Here is a 20,004-nt window from a genome sequence, read left to right as displayed (position 1 = left end):
TTATAGCATGCTTCCTTAGCAGCAGAATCTGTTGCTTCATTTCCATGAATATTCGAATGTCCTTTTATCCAATTTATATGTAATTTCATTTTTGAATTAATATTGTGAATCTAATTTCTGACTTTATCTACTTTTGCAGATAAACATTTTCTAGAATTAAGAGCTCTAAGGATGCTCTGGGAATCTGTGAACACCGAAATCTCCCAATTTGTAATATATTTTTCATTTTCTTCCTCATTAGCCCATCTTATGGCGTTTTCAAAGGCAATAAGTTCTGCATAAAAAATAGTTGAATTATTATTCAATCTTAATTTAGATTTATATACAAATTTATTATTTGCAAAAGCAACAAATGCTGCTCCAACATTTTTATCAATCACGGAGCCATCAGAGAATAATTCCAAACCAATACCAGTTGGAAGAAGTGTCTTCCAGGTAACCTCTTTAAATTGTGCCGGATGAAAATAAAACTTTTCTAATTTTGGATCAATTTCTCTATTAGAAATCTTCAGGTCATAATAATCTATATTCTTCTTCATATGAGCAGCTTTATAAATCAGCGTTTCAGCTTCAGCTACTAAGTCTATAGGCGTAACCCCAGCTAAGACCTGTAGGCTGGTGGTAGAGACTGTTCTGTAGCATCCCGTAATGGGTAGCATTGCAACTCTCTGAATCTGTAGCAATTTATTTCTCACCCTTTCCGTTCCAGTCCACCAAACGGGTGAGCCATACAAGATTATTCATTCAATTCCTCTATTGTATAATTCTTTTAAAATACTTTTACTTTTAAAAGAATCCATACATAATAATCTATTCATCTTACTCATAATCTTAAACATTTTTTCTTTCAATTTAGTTAAATGTGGCAACGAACTTAAATTTGTATCCAAAATTATACCTAAGTATTTAAGTGTTTTTTTCGCTGCGGATTCTTTTTCCATTCCACGTCAATAAAGGTAATCTGATTAATTTTGAGCCTTTTGGGATTGTTATCATAGCCATTTTATCTTGACTAATATCCAGCTTATTTACTTTACAGCAGTTATAAAGTTTATCTAGAGCATTCTTTGCTTTTTCTTCTATAATTAATCTATTACTTCCAGAAATCACCAACACAAAATCGTCAGCATAAGCCTGCAAAAATACATCCTTTTCAAATTTCAATTATAAGGCAGTATCAGCCACGAGGTTCCAAAATGTAGGGCCTAAAACAAAACCCTGAGGAGCACCTTTATTATAATATTTCTCAATATTTATATTATTTCTTCTGTAAATAATTTTCCTATTATTTAGATAACTATTAATAATATTGAAGAGGTTTTGAGGACATTTTAAATCTAGAAGTCTTGATTTGATGCTGGGCCACCATAAGCTATTAAAGGCATTGCTAATGTCGATTGCAATCAAAGTAGTATGTAAATCCTTTATCTTATTAATTCTTATAGTGTCAATAATATTATTAATTGCCAAGATAGTATCTTTTCCTGGCGTAAATCCATATTGATTTGCATTTAGTAGATTATTGCTACCAAGAAAATTAACAAGCCTATTGTTGATCAATTTATAGAGAACTTTACCCAAAGTGGGTAATAAACAAATCGGCCTGTAAGAAGCCGCTTGCTCAGGAGGTTTATCTTGTTTTAAAAGCAAAACCAATTTGCCAATCTTCTATGTCTCAGGAAAATGTCCCCGTTGAAAACAAATATTAAATAGATTCAAAATGAATTTCCTATTAACATAATAAAGTTCTTAATTATGTATAAACTTCCAAAGGAATGTTATCATGACCGGGAGCTTTATTCATTTTCATACTCTCCAGAGCAGCAGAAAGCTCATCGGCAGTAAACAAAACATTATTAAAAGACTTCAAATCAACTTTTATTTTCCTTCGGATATCCCGATGTTCACTTTCATCCTCCTCTTCTTTATCTTCCATAAAGTGGAAGTTCGTAATTTCCTTTATTGTATCTTCTATATTTTCTGTGTAAGTACCATTACTTTTACGGATAGCAGTAAAAGTGACAGGATTCATCTGCTTATCTGTGGCAATTTTAAAATGCGTGCCAAAGGGACTTTGCAGAGACAATTTATCCCATATTTTAATCCAGTGATTTTCCTTTGCAATTCTAATGTTCTTTCTATATATTGCAAGATGTTTACAATAAATGTTTTTATTATTTAATCTATCTTCGCCACAGGAATTCTGAAATCTTCTTCTAGAAGCTCGAACTTTTTTCCTTTCATTATTTAATCCATTATTCCACCATGGAGAATAGTTTTTCTTTTTTCCTGTATCGTTATAATTAAACCGAACATTTTCACATATGTCACATATGATTGAATTAATTTCATGTAATTGAGATTCTATATCTTCATTGATTTCAATGCCAGAAAAATTTTCAAACATAAGCTCCTTTAGAGCAATCCAGTTCAATCTCTTCAACTTAATTCGGTTATTTTGTGTATCATCAATTATCACATTTCTAATCTCAAAATGAATATAATTATGATCACTAAGGCTAATTTTATCAGAAACTTGCCAATTACATATCTCAATGTCTTTAATCAATCTGGAAGCAGTAATATCAATCCATGAATTTCCTAATACTGAAGATTATGTGGGAAAACTGTTTCTATTGTTGTTTACAACAAAGTTATTTTCAAGCAGAAATTCTGCTAATTTTTCTCCCCTTGAATCCATGTGGTTTTGGTCCCACAATGGACGTTTACAATTGACATCACCATTTATTACTAATGAAGTATTTTTAAATCTATTAAACAAAGAAGATAAACAACGTAAATGATCATCAATAGTTTCTGATGGGGAAAATAGCATGTAATCAAGAGAAAAGGACTTTTTCCGTCCACCAAAACAGCAACTATGTCTTTAGAAGCATAAATTTGTAAAATGGATAAATTTTCATTGAATACAAAGAAAGCCTTTCTAAGGGAAACTGGTTTATACACATGTTACACATGGACCAAAACCACGAAAACCCCATTCAGCCAAACCGCTGAGCGGGATCCGAACTTCCTACCAAACTACCAATATTTAGCGACTTTACTGGTCGGTCACTGGTGAGCCCAAAGATGAACGGGGGGGGGGGAACTTCTCATACAGCAAATTTCAAACTACAGACAATCGCGTTTGTTGAAAATTCTAACAACAATATGGCTACTCGGGATTTCTCCGTAAATGAAGGACAGCTTCGAGGGGGGAGAAAACCGGACCCAAATTTCGCCAGCATCAGGCCTTTTGTTTTGGGGGGCAACGCATTAAAATACATTATAAATGAATTCGAAAATAAAACAAACCATTTTAATAAAACAAATTTTACTTAAAATTAATTTTTCTTCACAAATTAGAGGAAAATAGAAAAGTACAATGTTTAGAGATTTATCTGTTACCCCCTGATAACGGAAAAGTACCCTCGTTTTCGGAGAGTTTAGCGGATCCGTATATAAGATCCCCATAATTTAGCTTCAGAAAACGTTCTATTCTCAGCTTATACACGGAAATTTACGGCCTAACCTCTTTTTGCAGTTTTAGTGAAAATCAATCATTGAAATTTATAAGTTGCAATTCAGTATGAACGCTAAAGTTCTGAAAAATAGGTGCCATTTAACACTTTAGAAAACAGTTTAGCCATTTAAAAAAACAATAAATAGCCATTTAAAAAAATAATAAAATTAAAATTAAAATTCAGTGAAACATTTTTTGCACCATATGACGTCAAATCGATGTCGACGTAACCGTCAACATTTTAGTCTTTTAAAGATAAGAGCTCTTATTGCCCTTAAGATAAATTTAAAGAAGACAGTTAAAGTAACTTTAAGTCAACAACCCTTTTATGAAGGCCATGAGCCCCAGAAAACATTGACCTTGTAACCCTATTATGATTTGTATTTATATTACATAAAATTTTCCTAGCAATGATCGAACGGCAAAAACTTGACCCCCTAATATGTAGTCGCCCTTGAAGTTCGTTTTTCAGTGAGGAACTCGCTAACTCACACGAGTGTTTCTGCGCATTTTAAATATTTAACACAAATATCTGTGGTAGACATTCTTACATCCTGATGGTAAATGCCCTCCCCCAGCATACAGTCCAAATGTTTTGTCACAAAAAATTACTTAACCTTTGCACAATTTTGTCAAAATAACATCTATTCGTATTGTCATTTTGTTACGAATAGATAGAAAAAGATAATTATGACAAATGCATATTTCTTAATTGAATTTAAATTAATTGAATTTAAATTAATTGAATTTAAATTCTGTTATTAGCCCAGAAGGGCTACTAATCTCGGAACGGCATTTTGCGTCGAAACACTATAAACGGCTGTATCATATTTCAAACATGGACCTTATAAGAAATAGACTAACCCAAATGGGTTTTCTCCCTCGTCTGAGGCGTTCCCGGCTGTCACCTTGATCACATCCGAAGGAGTAGGGACGACTTGCAGAAATTTAACAGTGGTTGCCTATTGCAGCGTGTATAATTGTCAAGAAAAAGCTCGTTGTAGCGCCTTATTTCACAAATTAGAATTTCTACATATTTTATTTTTGAAATTGAGATTGATTTTTAAAAATTTAGCATATTTATCAAGGATAATTAACGTTCCAAATAATTATAAAACTATTGCATGCTTTCAGGGCTGGATATTTTTTTAGCTTTTCCTGTGCTGTAAGGAAATTTGTAACTACTCCTTTTTCATTTTTATAATCATTTTCCTTCTTGCCGGATTTATAATATTGTAATCTAAACCATCTCCCAGGGCAGCCTCTTTAGTCAGTGTATCCGCCCTCTCATTACCTAGGTAGCCAATATGTGCTTTTATCCAATGTAATTTTATATAATGTCTCTCATTGGCCTTGCGATAAAATGACTTTATTTCTTCTATCAAATTACTTTTTGGCTCCGGGCTGGAGAGCGCCGTTAAGACAGAAAGTGCATCCGAATAAATATGTATATAATGTCTCTTTGTTAAATTTTTATCTACCCAGATCAACGATTCTTTTATAGCAGCTACTTGAGCCTGGTATACAGAATTAGTATCATTCATTTTCAATTTTGTAGAATCTATTTCTAAGCCATGAAAGTAAACAGTATAAGCTGCACCGACGCCCTGTATTATATTTATTATTATCGGCCTGCATTATATTTAAAGAAATTATATAACGAAGAATCTGCATGAGTACATGTATGTTTCTTGCACTGTGACAAAAACTAGCCATCAAGAGCCATCACATTTTGAATAATGTAATCCTCCACCCGAACATGGGCATCTGGACGGCTGAATTTCCAATTTGTTTTAATCTATTTCATATTTTGTAAAACTTTAACGAATTTTTGATTAACAAACTCAACGAGTTCAGAGAGAGCACTGTACGGAAAATAACAGTTTTATCTCCAGTGCGGAAATTCTAAAGACATGCTGTTTTCAAATGTATGTGGTTTACGGGCAAAGAACATGATATTCAATAAATATAGGTAACACACAAAGGTTAAAAAAAGCTTCCTTTTGGGCGTAATATAATACCTTAATGCTTCTAGATTTTATTTTACCTTTTTTTCCCCCCTTCATTACACTCAGAAAATTTTATGCTCCGAATTTTATAAATTACTAAAATAAATATTCCACTTTAATGTTAATAATTTAATGAGGATATAATCAAATAAATAACTTTTTTGTAATATTTGAAAATCGCTGCCTGAAAATGGTCATTAAATTTTTTTAAAAAAAGTTATTAGATCTCGTTTAATTTTACCTTATTTATTTTTTATAAGCATCACGTACTATCAATCTTATTTAATTTTACGTTATTTGCACGCAAAATTAAGTTCATAAATTTTGTGCCTAGAGTTTTTACCGTTTTACCAAATAAAGATGTTTGTACAAGAATTACGCGTGAAAAAAATTCCCGAAATGCAGTAAAAAGTGCTTTAATGAGATATATTAAATCCTATTTGGAAAAAACTGTGGTTTTCATAATCTCATCACTATACAACGTATCACATTTAATAATTAAATAGAGTTATGTGATACAAACGACATAGGTTTCAGTGTTAAAGTAAACCAGATCGTCCCTACGCTTTCTTGCCGACATGTCGGTGACGCGCGCCCCACCCACTGGGTTAGTCTATCTCTTATAAGGTCCATGGTTTAAATTCGATGATGCAATGGATTTTTAAAATTATGTTTACTGTTTGAGATTATAATGATTGCAAATAATATTATACCGAATTTGCCACTTACCAGTTTTTTCGTATACTCTTGCGGTATATACATTTTAATTTTGCGAAAGTACACGAAGTCATAACCACAGGATGTTTTTAAATGAAACTGCGTTGCCTATTTTTAGGCAGAGTGGTTGCTTTGGAGTAAATCGCATAGTGTTTTTACGTTCGACTGGTCCGTTGTGTGTTTAAATTGTTTCTTTCGTTTGCTGTTCATCATATTTTAGCTTCTGACAGCTCTAAAGTTGTTCGGGTAAATTCTTTCTTCTTCCCAATTTTCTTTCTCATGCATAAAGCTTTTTTTTGTAAGTTGTAATTCGATACAATCTTGACAATTAAGTATATATTTCAACATCGAGAAATGATTCTACTACCGACCTGATATTACATGAAAATTGCACGGCAGTATTCTGTTTTCAAGTTCTTCTGAATTTACTTAAATTACTTTAATATCGTCAACAGTCTGGTAAAATTAGCCACCGAGTGTCTTGCAACCACTTAATATCTTTTATTAATTTTGCAAATTTCTGTTTCGTGAGTACATCTACTGGTGTTCCCGTTTCCTTAAAATGATTTCAATTTTGAGGATCGGTTTAGATTTTTATTTCAGTTTTCCTGTTGGTCACAAATAATATTGAATCTCTACTCTTACCCTTTATCCATTAGAATGTAATGGAACAACCTGATCAAACAAAATATTGATCACCTTGGATACATCTAGGTATTTATAAATTCCGCCTAATATCACTGCATTCATTAATTCTAATTTCGGTAGAATTAAAGAGTTTCTTCAGAGAAAGTCGGCTTTTAGCCATCACAAAATTAGTGCAAATGTTCTTTCCTTCTTGAAATCTGAGATACACTTCATCAGCGTAAGCTTTAGACTTGGCCCTGAAAATACGCATAAATGCAATGTCATCTCCACAATCATCGAAAGCATTTCCTTGCAAATGAAAATTCTTTCACGTGGTCTAATTCGGAACAGCAGCTGTTCCAGTTTCTCGTTAGCTCTTGTGGTAAATCTTCATTCTAATGAATTCCTCGTTTCCACAATTCTTGGATAATTAGTTTCAGACTGGCAGTAAAAGGAGAAAGAAACACACTGGGTCCAATATTCTTCCTGCATTTCGTATTATTGTACGCTTATAGAATTTTAGATAAATTTTAATAACTTAACGTCAAATTCAAAAAATTTTCGTTTTTTCGAGTATTCCATAAATTTTCCCAGTACATTTAAAGAACAACATGTATGGCGTAATATACTAGTTTCAAGGTCAGAATATCAGAATAAGCCGTAGGTTTTTCAAAATTTCATTCCTGATCGTTTGATTATGTAGATTTCTTCTTTAGTTCTTGCAAAAGTTTATTCTTCTGCAGAGCCTGAACGCTTGGAGCGCCATCTAACGACCGAAGCTATCAAATCTTAACATCTACTACAAGAAAACCCTGCTTCCTAAAACACACAGTTCCCTGCAGGGCACAGAATGGCAATCTTCATAGCCGCTTTGTTTTAAAAAGGAAACGCGCTTCACCGAAAAAAGACAGTAAAGTATAAAGAGATTAGAAAAGGAATTTGCAAGAGCAGGCTAAAATTACCTGCTGTGTCCCAGTATCACCCCAAAGTTCCAAAGTAAAATTTTACAACTTATCACATTTAATAATTAAAGAGTTATGTGATACAAACGACATAGGTTTCAGTGTTAAAGTAAACCAGATCGTCCGTACTCTTTCTAGCCGACATGTCGGTGACACGCGCCCCGCCCACTGGGTTAGTCTATCTCTTATAAAGTCCATGGTTTCAAATTGCTGCCACTAAATATTATCACCCTGTATTAAACTCCCTCTGTCCCAAATTAGTTACTACATTTAAATACTTTTGTACTGCTTATTGATACTCATGATTTTAGGATTTTGTTTTGAACATGTTTGGATACTATACTATCAATCAACAAAATTTACTTACCAAGGATTCCCTTCTTAAATCATTACCAAATTAGTTAAAAAATTCCAGGTTTTTCACACTTTTGAGCCACGCCCCATTTTGTAAGGACTCTTCCACCAGTAATGGAAGAAAATGATCCTTCTGGTGGTAGAGTCCTTACAAAATGGTGATCCTTACAAAATTACACATTACTGCTGAGGGTACAATCCTTACAAAATGGGACGCGGCTTAAAAGAATGCAAACTCTGTCAGTTTGCTTCGAAAAAATTGTCCCAAAATAAGTGCTACATTTGTGGAAAGTAGAAAATGAGAACGAAAATACCGATTTGTGATAATTTTAATCGCAAATATAGCAATTGTGATTGATAATTAAGCAAGTTCTTGCACTTAATATAGCTTCGGGATTATATGCCAGGTTTCACGGAAGAAGATTTTGACAACGTAGTTTCTCCTTATTGAGATGTGTTATTTTGTACGAGTGGCCTCCATCTGACATCATAATGTTTTTCATACATGTTTGTAAAGTTAAAAATACATTATCGAGGTTTTCTACTTCTATATTTTGAAAAGCGACTTCAACAGCATCAATTAAGTTGTCAATATTGTTTGTGGTCATCTGATGCTGCAATGACTGTATTACGTTAAAAAAAACCCAAAGATCTACATTTAAATTTGGACTGCTTGGAAGTTGACCTTGTAGCTGTAAATTCCATCCATCTTCTAAGCATTCTTCTTTGATACTGAGATCACATTCCACTCTCTTTTACTGCTGCCGATCTAGTAAACTGCAGCGAAAATTATTTATAACTCCACCTACTTCATATGCAGTTACTAATTTGGGACAAAATATTCGACCTAAATGTAGCAACTAGTTTGGGACGGAAGGAATATTTAAAGAAATTAAATAATGTTGAATCTGCATGAATGTATGTATGTTTCTCGCATTGTGAAAAAACGATACCCAGAGCTATCAAAATTTGAATAACGTAGTCCTCCACCCGAATATGGGCACCTAAAAGCCCAGTCTTGAATTTCGAATTTGTTTTATTACCTATTTCATATTTTTTAAACTTAACGAATTTTGGTATTTTTCCGTTTTGCCGGCGCAAACGATAAAGTCGCCAATAATGGTACAAGTGATGCCAAACGGAATATCTTCGCTGGTAACCTTTTACGCCTCATTTTCAAAACAAATCGCAGCCATTTCTTACCAAATTGATTGTTTCTTTCAATACTGGCATACAATTACATAGCATATTTACAAAGATAATTAAATTTTAAGCCCTAAGACCATTCGCGATAATTAAGTTAATTAGGATGCAATGACACCGCTCACCGGAAGGCGAAAATATAGAAAAGGCAAAATCAAGGGTTAAATTCATCAATTCTATTGAGAATGCACTAGCGAAGTAAAGCACTGCAGTTTTACATAATTTCTCAATAAGCTATTCGTACGAATTGAAATAAATGTCGCATTTAAACTTGTGTTCCAAATTAAGATTTAACTCGAAATTAATGTAGATAATTACTGAGAGAATTATATTTTAGTAGCGTAGTTTCCGTGAGATCACTTGGGGTCACGTGATACGAACCGGCGAATCAGGATGTTGAACCATGATAGCATAATAAATTCTTAAATTAATGGCTTTTTACAAATTTATTGTCTTTATTTATTTGTTTTTTACAAAATTTTAAGCCAAATTAAAATGTTTATGCCTTCAAAATAAAACATTCTTAGAACTAACATTTGTTAACATTTTTTATGGGTATACTGTATGTTGTCGCCAACAAAGTCTGCTTGGCGAGATTTGCGCCGGCGAAACTGAAAAGTACCCTAATTTTTAATTAAGAAACTGAACGATTTCAAAGCGAGAAGTGGCAGCACACTGCGTGGAATAAAATATTTTATCTCCAGCGCGAGAGACTCTCTATCAGAAATTCTAAAGATATGCTGTTTTTTTAAATATTTATAGTCCAAAGAAGCGTTAGCCAAAATGCTCTCGAAACGCATATGTATGTGTAAATGGGAAAAATACCCTTTTGGAGGCAATATAAAATCTGTAGACTTTCAGATTTTTTAATTATTTATTTTAATTCTTAAAATAATAAAATTTTGTTAGGTGGGTATTTATTTTATCTTATTTGAAGCAATTCTTTCCATTATCCCAATTTTGCACTCAACGGTACTCTTGGTTAAGTTAAAATACTTAGTTGTGATTGTAAGATACTGACTTCACTCGTGTTCAAAATTAAGAAAATTTGCACATTTTGCCGAATTTCTGAAAAACTAATCGACAGATTTTAGTCAAATTTGGTATGAATATGTTTCTCTAACAAGAAAGTGATATAACATTCAAATGTCATTTTATGTACCATGATTATCTGTAAACTCATAGCGCCGGGACGTCCAAAATCCACATTGCGATATCGAACTAAAAATGAGACTAATACAGGATATGGTCTCTTCTTACAGCCAGACAGGTCCGCAGCGTAACGGCATGCTGGACAGGAAGCAGCTGAGGGGTTTCTGTTGCAGTAGATCCCACTCCTGTAGCAAGGCAGTTTTTAAATCTACGATGGTCTCCAGAGGGAAAGTACGTGATGAAACTACCCTCTCGAGAGTGTTCGAGACAGGCTGTACAGGATCAGCCTGTCTGATCAGGCTGTAAGGTCAGATGATCTAGTTGGCCAATCCATATCAGGAACATCTTCACTTTGTGAGTAATCGTCGACCATGTAAGTCGTATGTGGACGGGCATTGTCGTCCATTAACACATAAACCCAGGACCAAATGCGCCCCTGAAAAGACGAACAAGAGACTCTAAGATCTCCTCTCTGTACATCGTAGCAGTCAGGCAGCCTTTGTCAAACTCATGTAGGGATGTGCGGCCGTCCAACATAATGCCTGGCCAAGCCATTACACCTCCACCACAGTAATGATCCTCTACTGTGAGGGAGGGATAATATCGTGTTCCAGACTCTTTCAAGATTACAGGTATGCTGATAATCAGTGTCCAGGTAGAATCTTGATTTATCTGTAAAACACACATAGTACTCTGAAGTCTGGTCAAAGGCGCATGTTGCTGTACCATGTTAAATGCGCTTACTTGTTACTTCCTTGTACGAAATAAAGGAAGTATTGCTATCGCGAAAATTTTCGGGTATCGTATATCAATGAAAATATCCATTTTGACAGCTCTTAATTCCATTTGAACGATGCTTTTGCGTTACATCTGTACGTACAGACAGAATAAAGGACTCTTTTTCCCAAAACGGATTGTGAAATGGATTTAAAATGGATTCAGAACAGATTTTTTTCGTAATGTTTGTACGTACATGCGTATGTACATATGTATGTATCTCGCATAACTCAAAAACTCTCAGAACGTTGAAATTTTGCATATGGGACTCATATAGCATGTAGATGTGCACTTACCTTTTTGGTTGAAATCGGCCGTAGCAAAAGTACATAAATATAAGTATATATATATATATGTACCCGCTTCTGCTACCCGGCTAGGTGACATAAGTTTTTTTTTATTCTTATACTTTGGTAAATTGTGCCTTTTTTGCTTTAAAAGTAGTTCTATAATATCCGTTAATAACTCATGTTCCGGTTAAGGTTTTTATGCTTTTAGTTAATCTGCATGCAATAGCTGTAGAATTATCAACAGTTTAAAAGTTGTTTAAGTTCTTCTAAGCCTAACGACGCCGCCATTTCTTTACATTTGAAACTTAGTAGCATAGTGAATTAAGTCAGTTTTTGCACCGACTTCGGTGTCTTTTTGCCGAGTGGGGCCAAAAGTTTTGTGCGCCGAAATAACTATCTTTCTGTCTAATTTTAATTAATTTAAACTCTAATTTAATTGTAAAAATTGCTTTTTAAGCGGTTTTTCGGTATTTTAAGTTCTTCTGCATTTTACAACTTTTAATGAAGAGGTTTTGAGTTTTTATGTGCTTTTTTCTTGTCCCGAAGTGAGAACTGAATTCACTGAATGAGAAATACATCTCTAATGAAATTTGGGGAAATATTTTAAATGAAATGCGTCAAAAATGTGCATAATTTGATGTCAAAAATGTGCAAAAAATAGCCGCACAGGGAAGTCATGTGGTGTCCACGTAAAATTTTGTGTCGCAGTGAGCGGGACACAAACAACAGGTCTTGTGGCATACAGCCTTACCTCACTAAGCTTCCGTCAACTATAGACCGTGAAACTCGGGTTCCATTGGCAGCATACTGCTGTAATGTTTTAACAATCCTGTGTCGCCGAGTTGATAGTGCCAAATAACGATCCTCATTCGTCGTTGTTGATCTTGTTCGACCTTCTGCAGGTCTTCTCGTTATCGACCCAGTGTTCTGAAACTGCTTCCACAAATTGCAGATGACAGTGCGCGTTATACTGAGCTCTGTAGCCACCTGTGCTTGTGACTGGTTTACCTCCAGGCTACTGGCAATTCCCCACTTCATTTTGTCATCCATACGTTCGTGGTTACTCATTTTACCTTATCCTTGTAGTGTTCTTCGCCCTTTTTCGGTGATAGAACGTCGAAGAGCCTAGGGAACCTATGTAGCAACTTATTGCAACTTATTGCTGATATCAAGGGTTAAAATACTCTTTGTTATATGTTGCTACATAAAGGGTAGCAAACCTTTATGTAGCAACTTATTGTGTTTTCAACCCCATGATAAAAGGGCTAAAATACCCTTTTATCTACTCAAATAAGGATAACAGTCGACCCCTTCTCGGGCTTACAGGAAAGCCTCTAATCAGACTTTAACCCAAAATAAGAAACTAAACTAAAATTAATTAAACGAGACATAGCCGAAGCAAGACACAATTATCTAGTGTGATTGGCCCTTAAATTAAACTAGCCGTCCAATATCAATAGTTACGTACAGTACTGCCGAGCGTAACAGCTTCAAGAGTGATTTAGCCAGAAGGCAAACACGTGCCACTAAAGACTCGTAGCACTCTTTACAGAAGTTAGTTTAACCTTCCTTAAATACTTCTTCCAACTCATTTGCATTCAACGCCATTCTAAAATCTCATTCTGGTAGGGAAATGTAAGTGGAAACAAGAATTAAAAGGAAAGGGTTTCAAAATTAAAAGAACTGTTGTAAAATTAAAATATACCTTTCAACCTTAAAAAATTTGCGTAACTCTTGGGAGAAATACGGCGACTGTCGTGAAGGACTACGAGCGCATAAATCGCTGAAAGCCCCCTCGTGCACTTATATCTCCATCACAATCACAACTCAACAGACACGCACTTGTACGCTTACGTATTCGACTCTGAGTATTTGTATAATTCTTCGGCAGTATAATAGGTACCTCACGTTAAACGTTCAATACGTATCGTTAAAATAGATATAATTTGGAAATTCTGTTAATTTTGCACACGAGTCTACTATGAGGAAAATAACTGGAGAAAAAAAAATGAAGCTCTTACAATCAGTTTTTATATTTAACATAACGTTTTGATGTTAAGTAAAAGTTTCGTATTAGCTAAAATAATTTCAAGTATTTAAAAATCAGGGAATTCTACCTTCTCAGTTGATTTGGTGAAACAAGTTGATAGTTCTGGAACATTGTTTGATAAATTTGCAAATTTATGAAACAGAATTTTTGGAGATTAACTCGTTATTCCCGCATAAATTTCCGACAATTAGAGCTCACTGCCCATGAAAATAGGAGGTGTGACCCAAACACACAAAAAAAAGAGACTGGTTCAATAAATCATTGTATTTACAGAATCAGTTGGCAACATTATCACCTTCAAAACTCACATACTTTTACATTCGGTGCGGCCGTTGCTGGTAACAGTTCTGCAACGAGGTTTTTGGAAGGCCCTTGAGGAGATTGAGGTAAAATGGATTCCCTTTAAGCAAGATTTAACTATAGGAAATAAAAAAGTTACATGGAGCCAAATCAGGTGAATAAGGAGGTTGCCCCATCACAGTAATGTTTTTGCTGGTTAGAAACTGATTGACAGATGAGGCTGTGTGAACGGGTGCATTATCCTGGTGCAACAGCCATCCATCACTCCACAACTGTGGCTTTTTTTTTTTTTTTCTAACTTGTTCACGAAGTCTTTTTAGTACTTCAATATACTAGGTGTGTGAGATGATGTCACCAAAACAGCAGTTGCCAACACCACTCTTTTTTCAAGCTACACAGTCACGTTTTTCTTTGTGTCACACCTCGTATCATCGAAATACCATGTTTATAATACTGTAACACATTATATGAAACACGTCCATCCTGTGTTCCTACCTTTGTTTTAAGAGTTCGCCCTGTCATCGAGGAACTTTCCCTCTCTGATATGCGCCCCCAAGCAGTACAGAATTTTGAAATCCCACCTTGGGAAAATGAACGGATTCAGCTGCTTGATGTTTTCAAGCATCATGCGAAGGCAAGCACTAACGAGATCATTTACAGATAACTCTTCACTGAGCACAGGCACAAATATAGCAGTTATCTTCCAGTCTATACAGATGGATCAAAGTCAAAAGATCATGTCGGGATGGCATTTGTAATTGAAGATCACATGGAGGGCAAACGCTTGAACCATGCTTTCTCTGTCTTAACATCCAAACTAACTGCAATATATTATAGTCTTTTGTACATCTCAAGGCTGTGCCACAAAAAGTTTATAGTTTATACAGACTCTTGTATTCCGCTTAAATCATTAGAAGCTTTTTCTTATACTCAAAATCCAGTCATAGTGGATATTCTGAAGTTACATATAAACTTAACGAGTCGTCGATATGAAATCCTGTACTGCCGGGTTCCCGGGCATGTGGGAATAAAAGGAAAAGACCTGGCAGATATCACAGCGAAATGTGGTGTTGAACTGTCCAGTCGCCTCATCCCTTTTGGAGACATTTGTTGTGTTGTGAAAGAGAAGATTAAAAAAAAAATGGCAGCAACTTTGGGATGTTCAGATTCAAAACAAGTTAAGACATGTAAAGTCTAGAATTGAGCATTGGGAATTAACTAGAAATCGTAAGGAGGAAGTTCTTTTGACTCGCCTCAGAATTGGTCACACTAGAGTGACACATCCCTTTTAAAAGCTGAGAATGAGCCTTTTTGTTCAAATTGTAATGTTTGTCTATCTGTTCGTCATATTTTAATTGAGTGTCCCTGTTTTAACAGTCTTCGTCAGAAATATTTTAATAGCTGTGACTTACCTCTCGACCGTTTAGTCGGAAGAGAGGTCAATTGTAATTTATTTTATTATTTAAAAGAGACTGGCTTTTATTACTTAGTGTAATCTGTTCAGCAGATTTTGTATTTTAATGTGTGCTTTTACCAGGTTTTTTCATATGACTCCACCCACTGGATTTGGTACATGTAGCTTTTTAATAATTTTTATTAATAAGTATTTCATTTCTAAATCAGGTCATCCCACCATTTGTTTGGCGCATGATAATCATCATTGGTTTTTGCGCAAAAAAACTCACTCACTCACTCAACTCACTCACTATGTTTATAAAATTTAAATGTGGTTTAAATTTCCTATCATCAAATAATTAAAATAGTTTCTACAAAGCATTTTTTACCTCTTTGCCCATTTTATCCATAAGCCACATAATGTTGTTAATATCCATGGCGACGAAAGGATTTCTTCTTCCAGGTAATGTCCTAGTTCTAAAGCGCGTTCGTCTTCCCTAAAAATAAGAATCTCTGATCAAATTTACTTCAAATATGAACATCGAAAATCGAAATCCTGTAAATATTTTATTTCTGTTTTATTTAAGCTTGAATTAATGTTAGTTATATAGTATCAGACGAAATTTTACTTACATTTTTGTAATGCAAAATATCTTCGACTTCGTTTACTTTATAATTTTCTATTCCAAGTTCTTTGGCCATGCGAAGAAGACGATTTTGTGTTGGTCCAACATAAGAACCTCCGATGTCCACATAATTGACTTTGGGATCCTAAAATTGAAAAATCAGACTACGGTAAACTAGAGAAATTGCAATCATACATTCGATTAACTTATGGAATACTATTGTTCTCTATAAATAATTGTTTAATACAAAACTGACATTAGTGTTTAAGCTAGCTTAATGGTTAATCACTTAAATGTACACTCTCCAAAGAAAAAAGCGGGTGGACAGTTCTATATATCCGGTCGTCCTGGGTCGATTCATCAAATTTGTGTTTTTCATGTCTTGAAAGCGTAACTTAGGAAATATATTGCATTTATATGTAGCATTGTTCTAACATAGGTATTCTGACGCAAAATCGGACTTTTTCTGAAATGACATTACATTAAATTTATTTTTTTTTTAAACTTAATTTTTTTCAACTCTTCTGTTAAAGAAAATATTTTAATTTGAAATATTACAATAGTAATTTTATGAAATTTTTGCACAAATATTCTACGAGATATTATTCATTAAATGGATTGAACATCTAAAAATTTTTCACAGTTTTTTTAAAAGAAAAGTGAGAAATTTTTCGAAAAATAGCTAACGCATGTACTCAAACAAATACATTTAATAGGCATTTTACTTTATAACTTAGATTTCAGTCCATTAATAATTAAGGCAAATATAAAAGTAAAATACTTTTTGAGAACGTAGCTAGTAATTATGACATTTTTGCAAGTTTTAAGCCAAAGTGTAAGAAAGAAATTATAAAATTATACTAATTATTACCATTTTGTATCATTTCAAGTAGTATTCTGCAAACTAACAACAACAATAGATTCATTTGTATTATTTTCCAAATTTTGAGTGCGAAACATAGTCGGATACCTTAAAATCCTGAGTTTCTACATATTTAAAAACAGAAGCCCCAATTTACATACGATTTCATTACCATCATCAATTTCAATAAGTCTGCTTGCTGAGTTTTACAAATCTCAATCATATCTACTCACTAAATTAATGAAATATATGAGATATATTATACACATTGCCGATATGCATCGAACTTAAGTGTAAGCTTAAAATGTTGAAGCACACTTCGAGATACGTGACGTAGAAAGAAAAACGGGGAAAAACTGTACTTTTTTCTCCCTTACTAGGAACCTATGAAAGCGTCATCATTAAAATAATACCTGATGAATATTGATTCCTTTATTACCTAATAGAAAGATTATCAAAGAATATTCAGGAAATAAAATTCTGAAATTACGAGTAGGTATAACCTTTTTAGTGTGCGTGCGTCCATCAACACGGTCCCGGGCTTCTAGAACAACGACACTAATTCCGGATTCTTTCAACCCTTTAGCAGCACTCAGACCTGAAATATAAAAGTCTGTCTTAGAAACAAGAAATAAATATAGCAAAAGCATTCAAACTTCATTCATATTCCTTCACTCATGATTATGAATAATTAAACTTGCTTCTAATTACACTACGAAAGGACGTGGTAAGGAAAATAAGACTACGTTCAGACGGCGACGTTAATGTCACAGAGGCATAGTCCCAACAAATAAAATGCGGGAATTCCGTTCACACCTGCGACACAGGGCCTAAGCCGCACCCACTTAGTGAAGCTAAATTTGCGCGTGCGAAGGATGTCTCTACAGCTTTCCCGCTCTGTTTTCCCATTCATGTTTCTCGCGTTCGCTCTGATTGGTAGATGTTTATCCCAAGTCGACCTAAAGTTGAAAATTTCGAACTTTATGCCAAGAGCCTTAAACCAGATTTTGTGACGTAGAACAGACTGGTTGCCTGGTAACGCTACTTGGCTTAAACCACTTATTCCCTACGTCGCCTGCACACAGCTCAAAGAAGATTTGTACCCACTTATGCACTTTAATGCGACTACGGGGGTCTCGCTCGTTAGTTCGTATTCTTCTTATTGGGTTGGAGGCAGGGTTAGACCGAAAGAGTCGCACTTTGCGACTTTATCAGCACACCGGTCCGAAGCTTTTACCAACCAACAAGCCTTATGTGGAGGTGGTTTTTTCCAACAACCCTTATGTGGAGGTGGTTTTTTCCAACAAACTACGCATGATTTAGAAGTATTTGAATCGTCATCATTGATGACTGCTCCGTCACACTAACCTCTCAGATAGATGTACGGTATTTTCCGGGGTATAACGTGCACCGGTGTATAACGCACATCTATAGGGTGTACCGTAAATGTTGCGTCAAACTTCTAGGGAAGGTAGGGCCATCATAAGGATTAAGAATTGCATAGGAATCTATACCCGGAAATATCAGGGGTAAGTGTTAGCAAAGGTAGAAGATGGGAAAGGAAACAAAAGAGTGATTAATTTTAAACATTTATTGGACATGGATACAAATGGTGTACGACAGCTTGAATGTTACAATAGATGCTCGAAGTTTGCACCATCAGACGCCAAACACGCCTGGCAACGATGGACCATTTATTGCCAGACATGTTCAAACACACTGGAAGTTTCTTTAATTGTAGCAGCTGCGCAGGCGAGTCTTGCCACGAGATCCATTTCAGACACAACAGAATCGTGATATACGACACTTTTGATGGCTCTCCACGAAAAGAAATCAAGGTTCGATAAATCGGGTGAGCGTGAGAGCCAGAAAATCGCTCCACTACGCCCAAACCATCGATGAGAGAATGATCAGTTCAAATGGCTGCGAAAATCCAATCCGAAATGAGCAGCGCCCCATTATGTTGGAATCACATGTTGCGCCTCACATTTGGTGGAACAGCGCATTCCCCTGACATTTTCAGGCATGGGTTTCTATGCAATTCTTAATCCTTATGATGTGCCATACCTCCTCTAGAAGTTTGTCGCAACATTTACGGTACACTCTGTATAATTTCGAGCTATATTTTTTAATTTTTATGTATATTCGCCGTATAACGCGCTTCCACTTCCTTACGAAGAAACCTAAAAGATACGTGTGCAGTGCTCTGATCTTTTGGAGTCACTTATTCGAAGATTTATCCTAGCCTTTCAAACAATGGCATACCAAATTGACAAGCGGTAAGTGGAAGAATACGTGCGCGGGTTAAATGCTTAAGGCTGTAAATATGCCTGCAAATAGGGTGCATTGTATTCAGTGCAGATGTCCAAAATAATGCTATTGTAGAATTTCGAGAAAAAAGGGGTATAATTTGGAGTAAGAATGCACTTCCAACCCGAAAGAATTCGCGGAATCATAATTCAGATGTTTTATCTTTCTGTGGTCATTTGAAGCCGTGATTTTAAAGTGAGCATGGTTTTAGTTAAAGTACAATTGACTTAGCCTTCCTTTTAGTAGTAAATATGGCTGCTGCCAAATGAAACAACAGAGTGGTAGTGTCAAATGCAAAATCTTTCAGTTTGCAAAAGAAAATGGAAATCGTGCTGCAGCAAGGATGTTTGCTGTTGGTGAAAGATGGAACAGATGATGATTATTTATGGATCAGAGTAACAGTGATGGTGAAGATGAAACAAAAATTGATGATGTGTCTGAAGATATAACGGAAGACGAACATGACGAACTTTTCCCGTTGCGAGATAATGAAAAAATTTTTAAAGGTATGTAATTTCTTTTAAATAAACAGTATAAGAGCACGTAAAAAATGTAACTATTGTATGCTGATTTTTTCCGTATTTTTAATCTATCATTTTTACCCGTAAATTTCTGTCACATTTTTGGCGTTAAAATTTCGAGTTATACACCGGAATATACGGTAAGTAGGAATACGGTTGTATGTTTTTATACCCCCGGAGCCAAGCCTGCCTAAGTACAGATCCTAGATTCCAAACCGAAATGATAGTCAACCCCGGGGGTGACTGTAAATGACCTCCGGAGTTGTTTTAAGGAAAGAAAAAAATCCTAACAAACTGGTTTTCCTAAAAAAAACACTTTCGCTTTT

The 20,004-nt window shown here is 34.9% G+C and overlaps 1 protein-coding gene across 1 annotated transcript in view; it reads right to left on the bottom strand.

Moving 5' to 3' along the window:
* The window catches only part of LOC118192864 (amine oxidase [flavin-containing]-like), a 115,122-nt gene that overhangs the window by 77,721 nt on the left and 17,397 nt on the right, over positions 1–20,004 (bottom strand). The window contains 3 exon segments of the mRNA XM_035363887.2: positions 15,749–15,856; positions 15,993–16,130; positions 17,351–17,445. Coding sequence (XP_035219778.2) covers positions 15,749–15,856; positions 15,993–16,130; positions 17,351–17,445 — 341 coding nt within the window.

The sequence above is a fragment of the Stegodyphus dumicola genome, chromosome 11 (assembly GCF_044657685.1).
Source record: "Stegodyphus dumicola isolate Sdum_Otavi_A_Nest chromosome 11, ASM4465768v1".
Taxonomy (NCBI): Eukaryota; Metazoa; Arthropoda; class Arachnida; order Araneae; family Eresidae; genus Stegodyphus; species Stegodyphus dumicola.
This window is presented reverse-complemented; position numbering and strand designations above follow the sequence as displayed.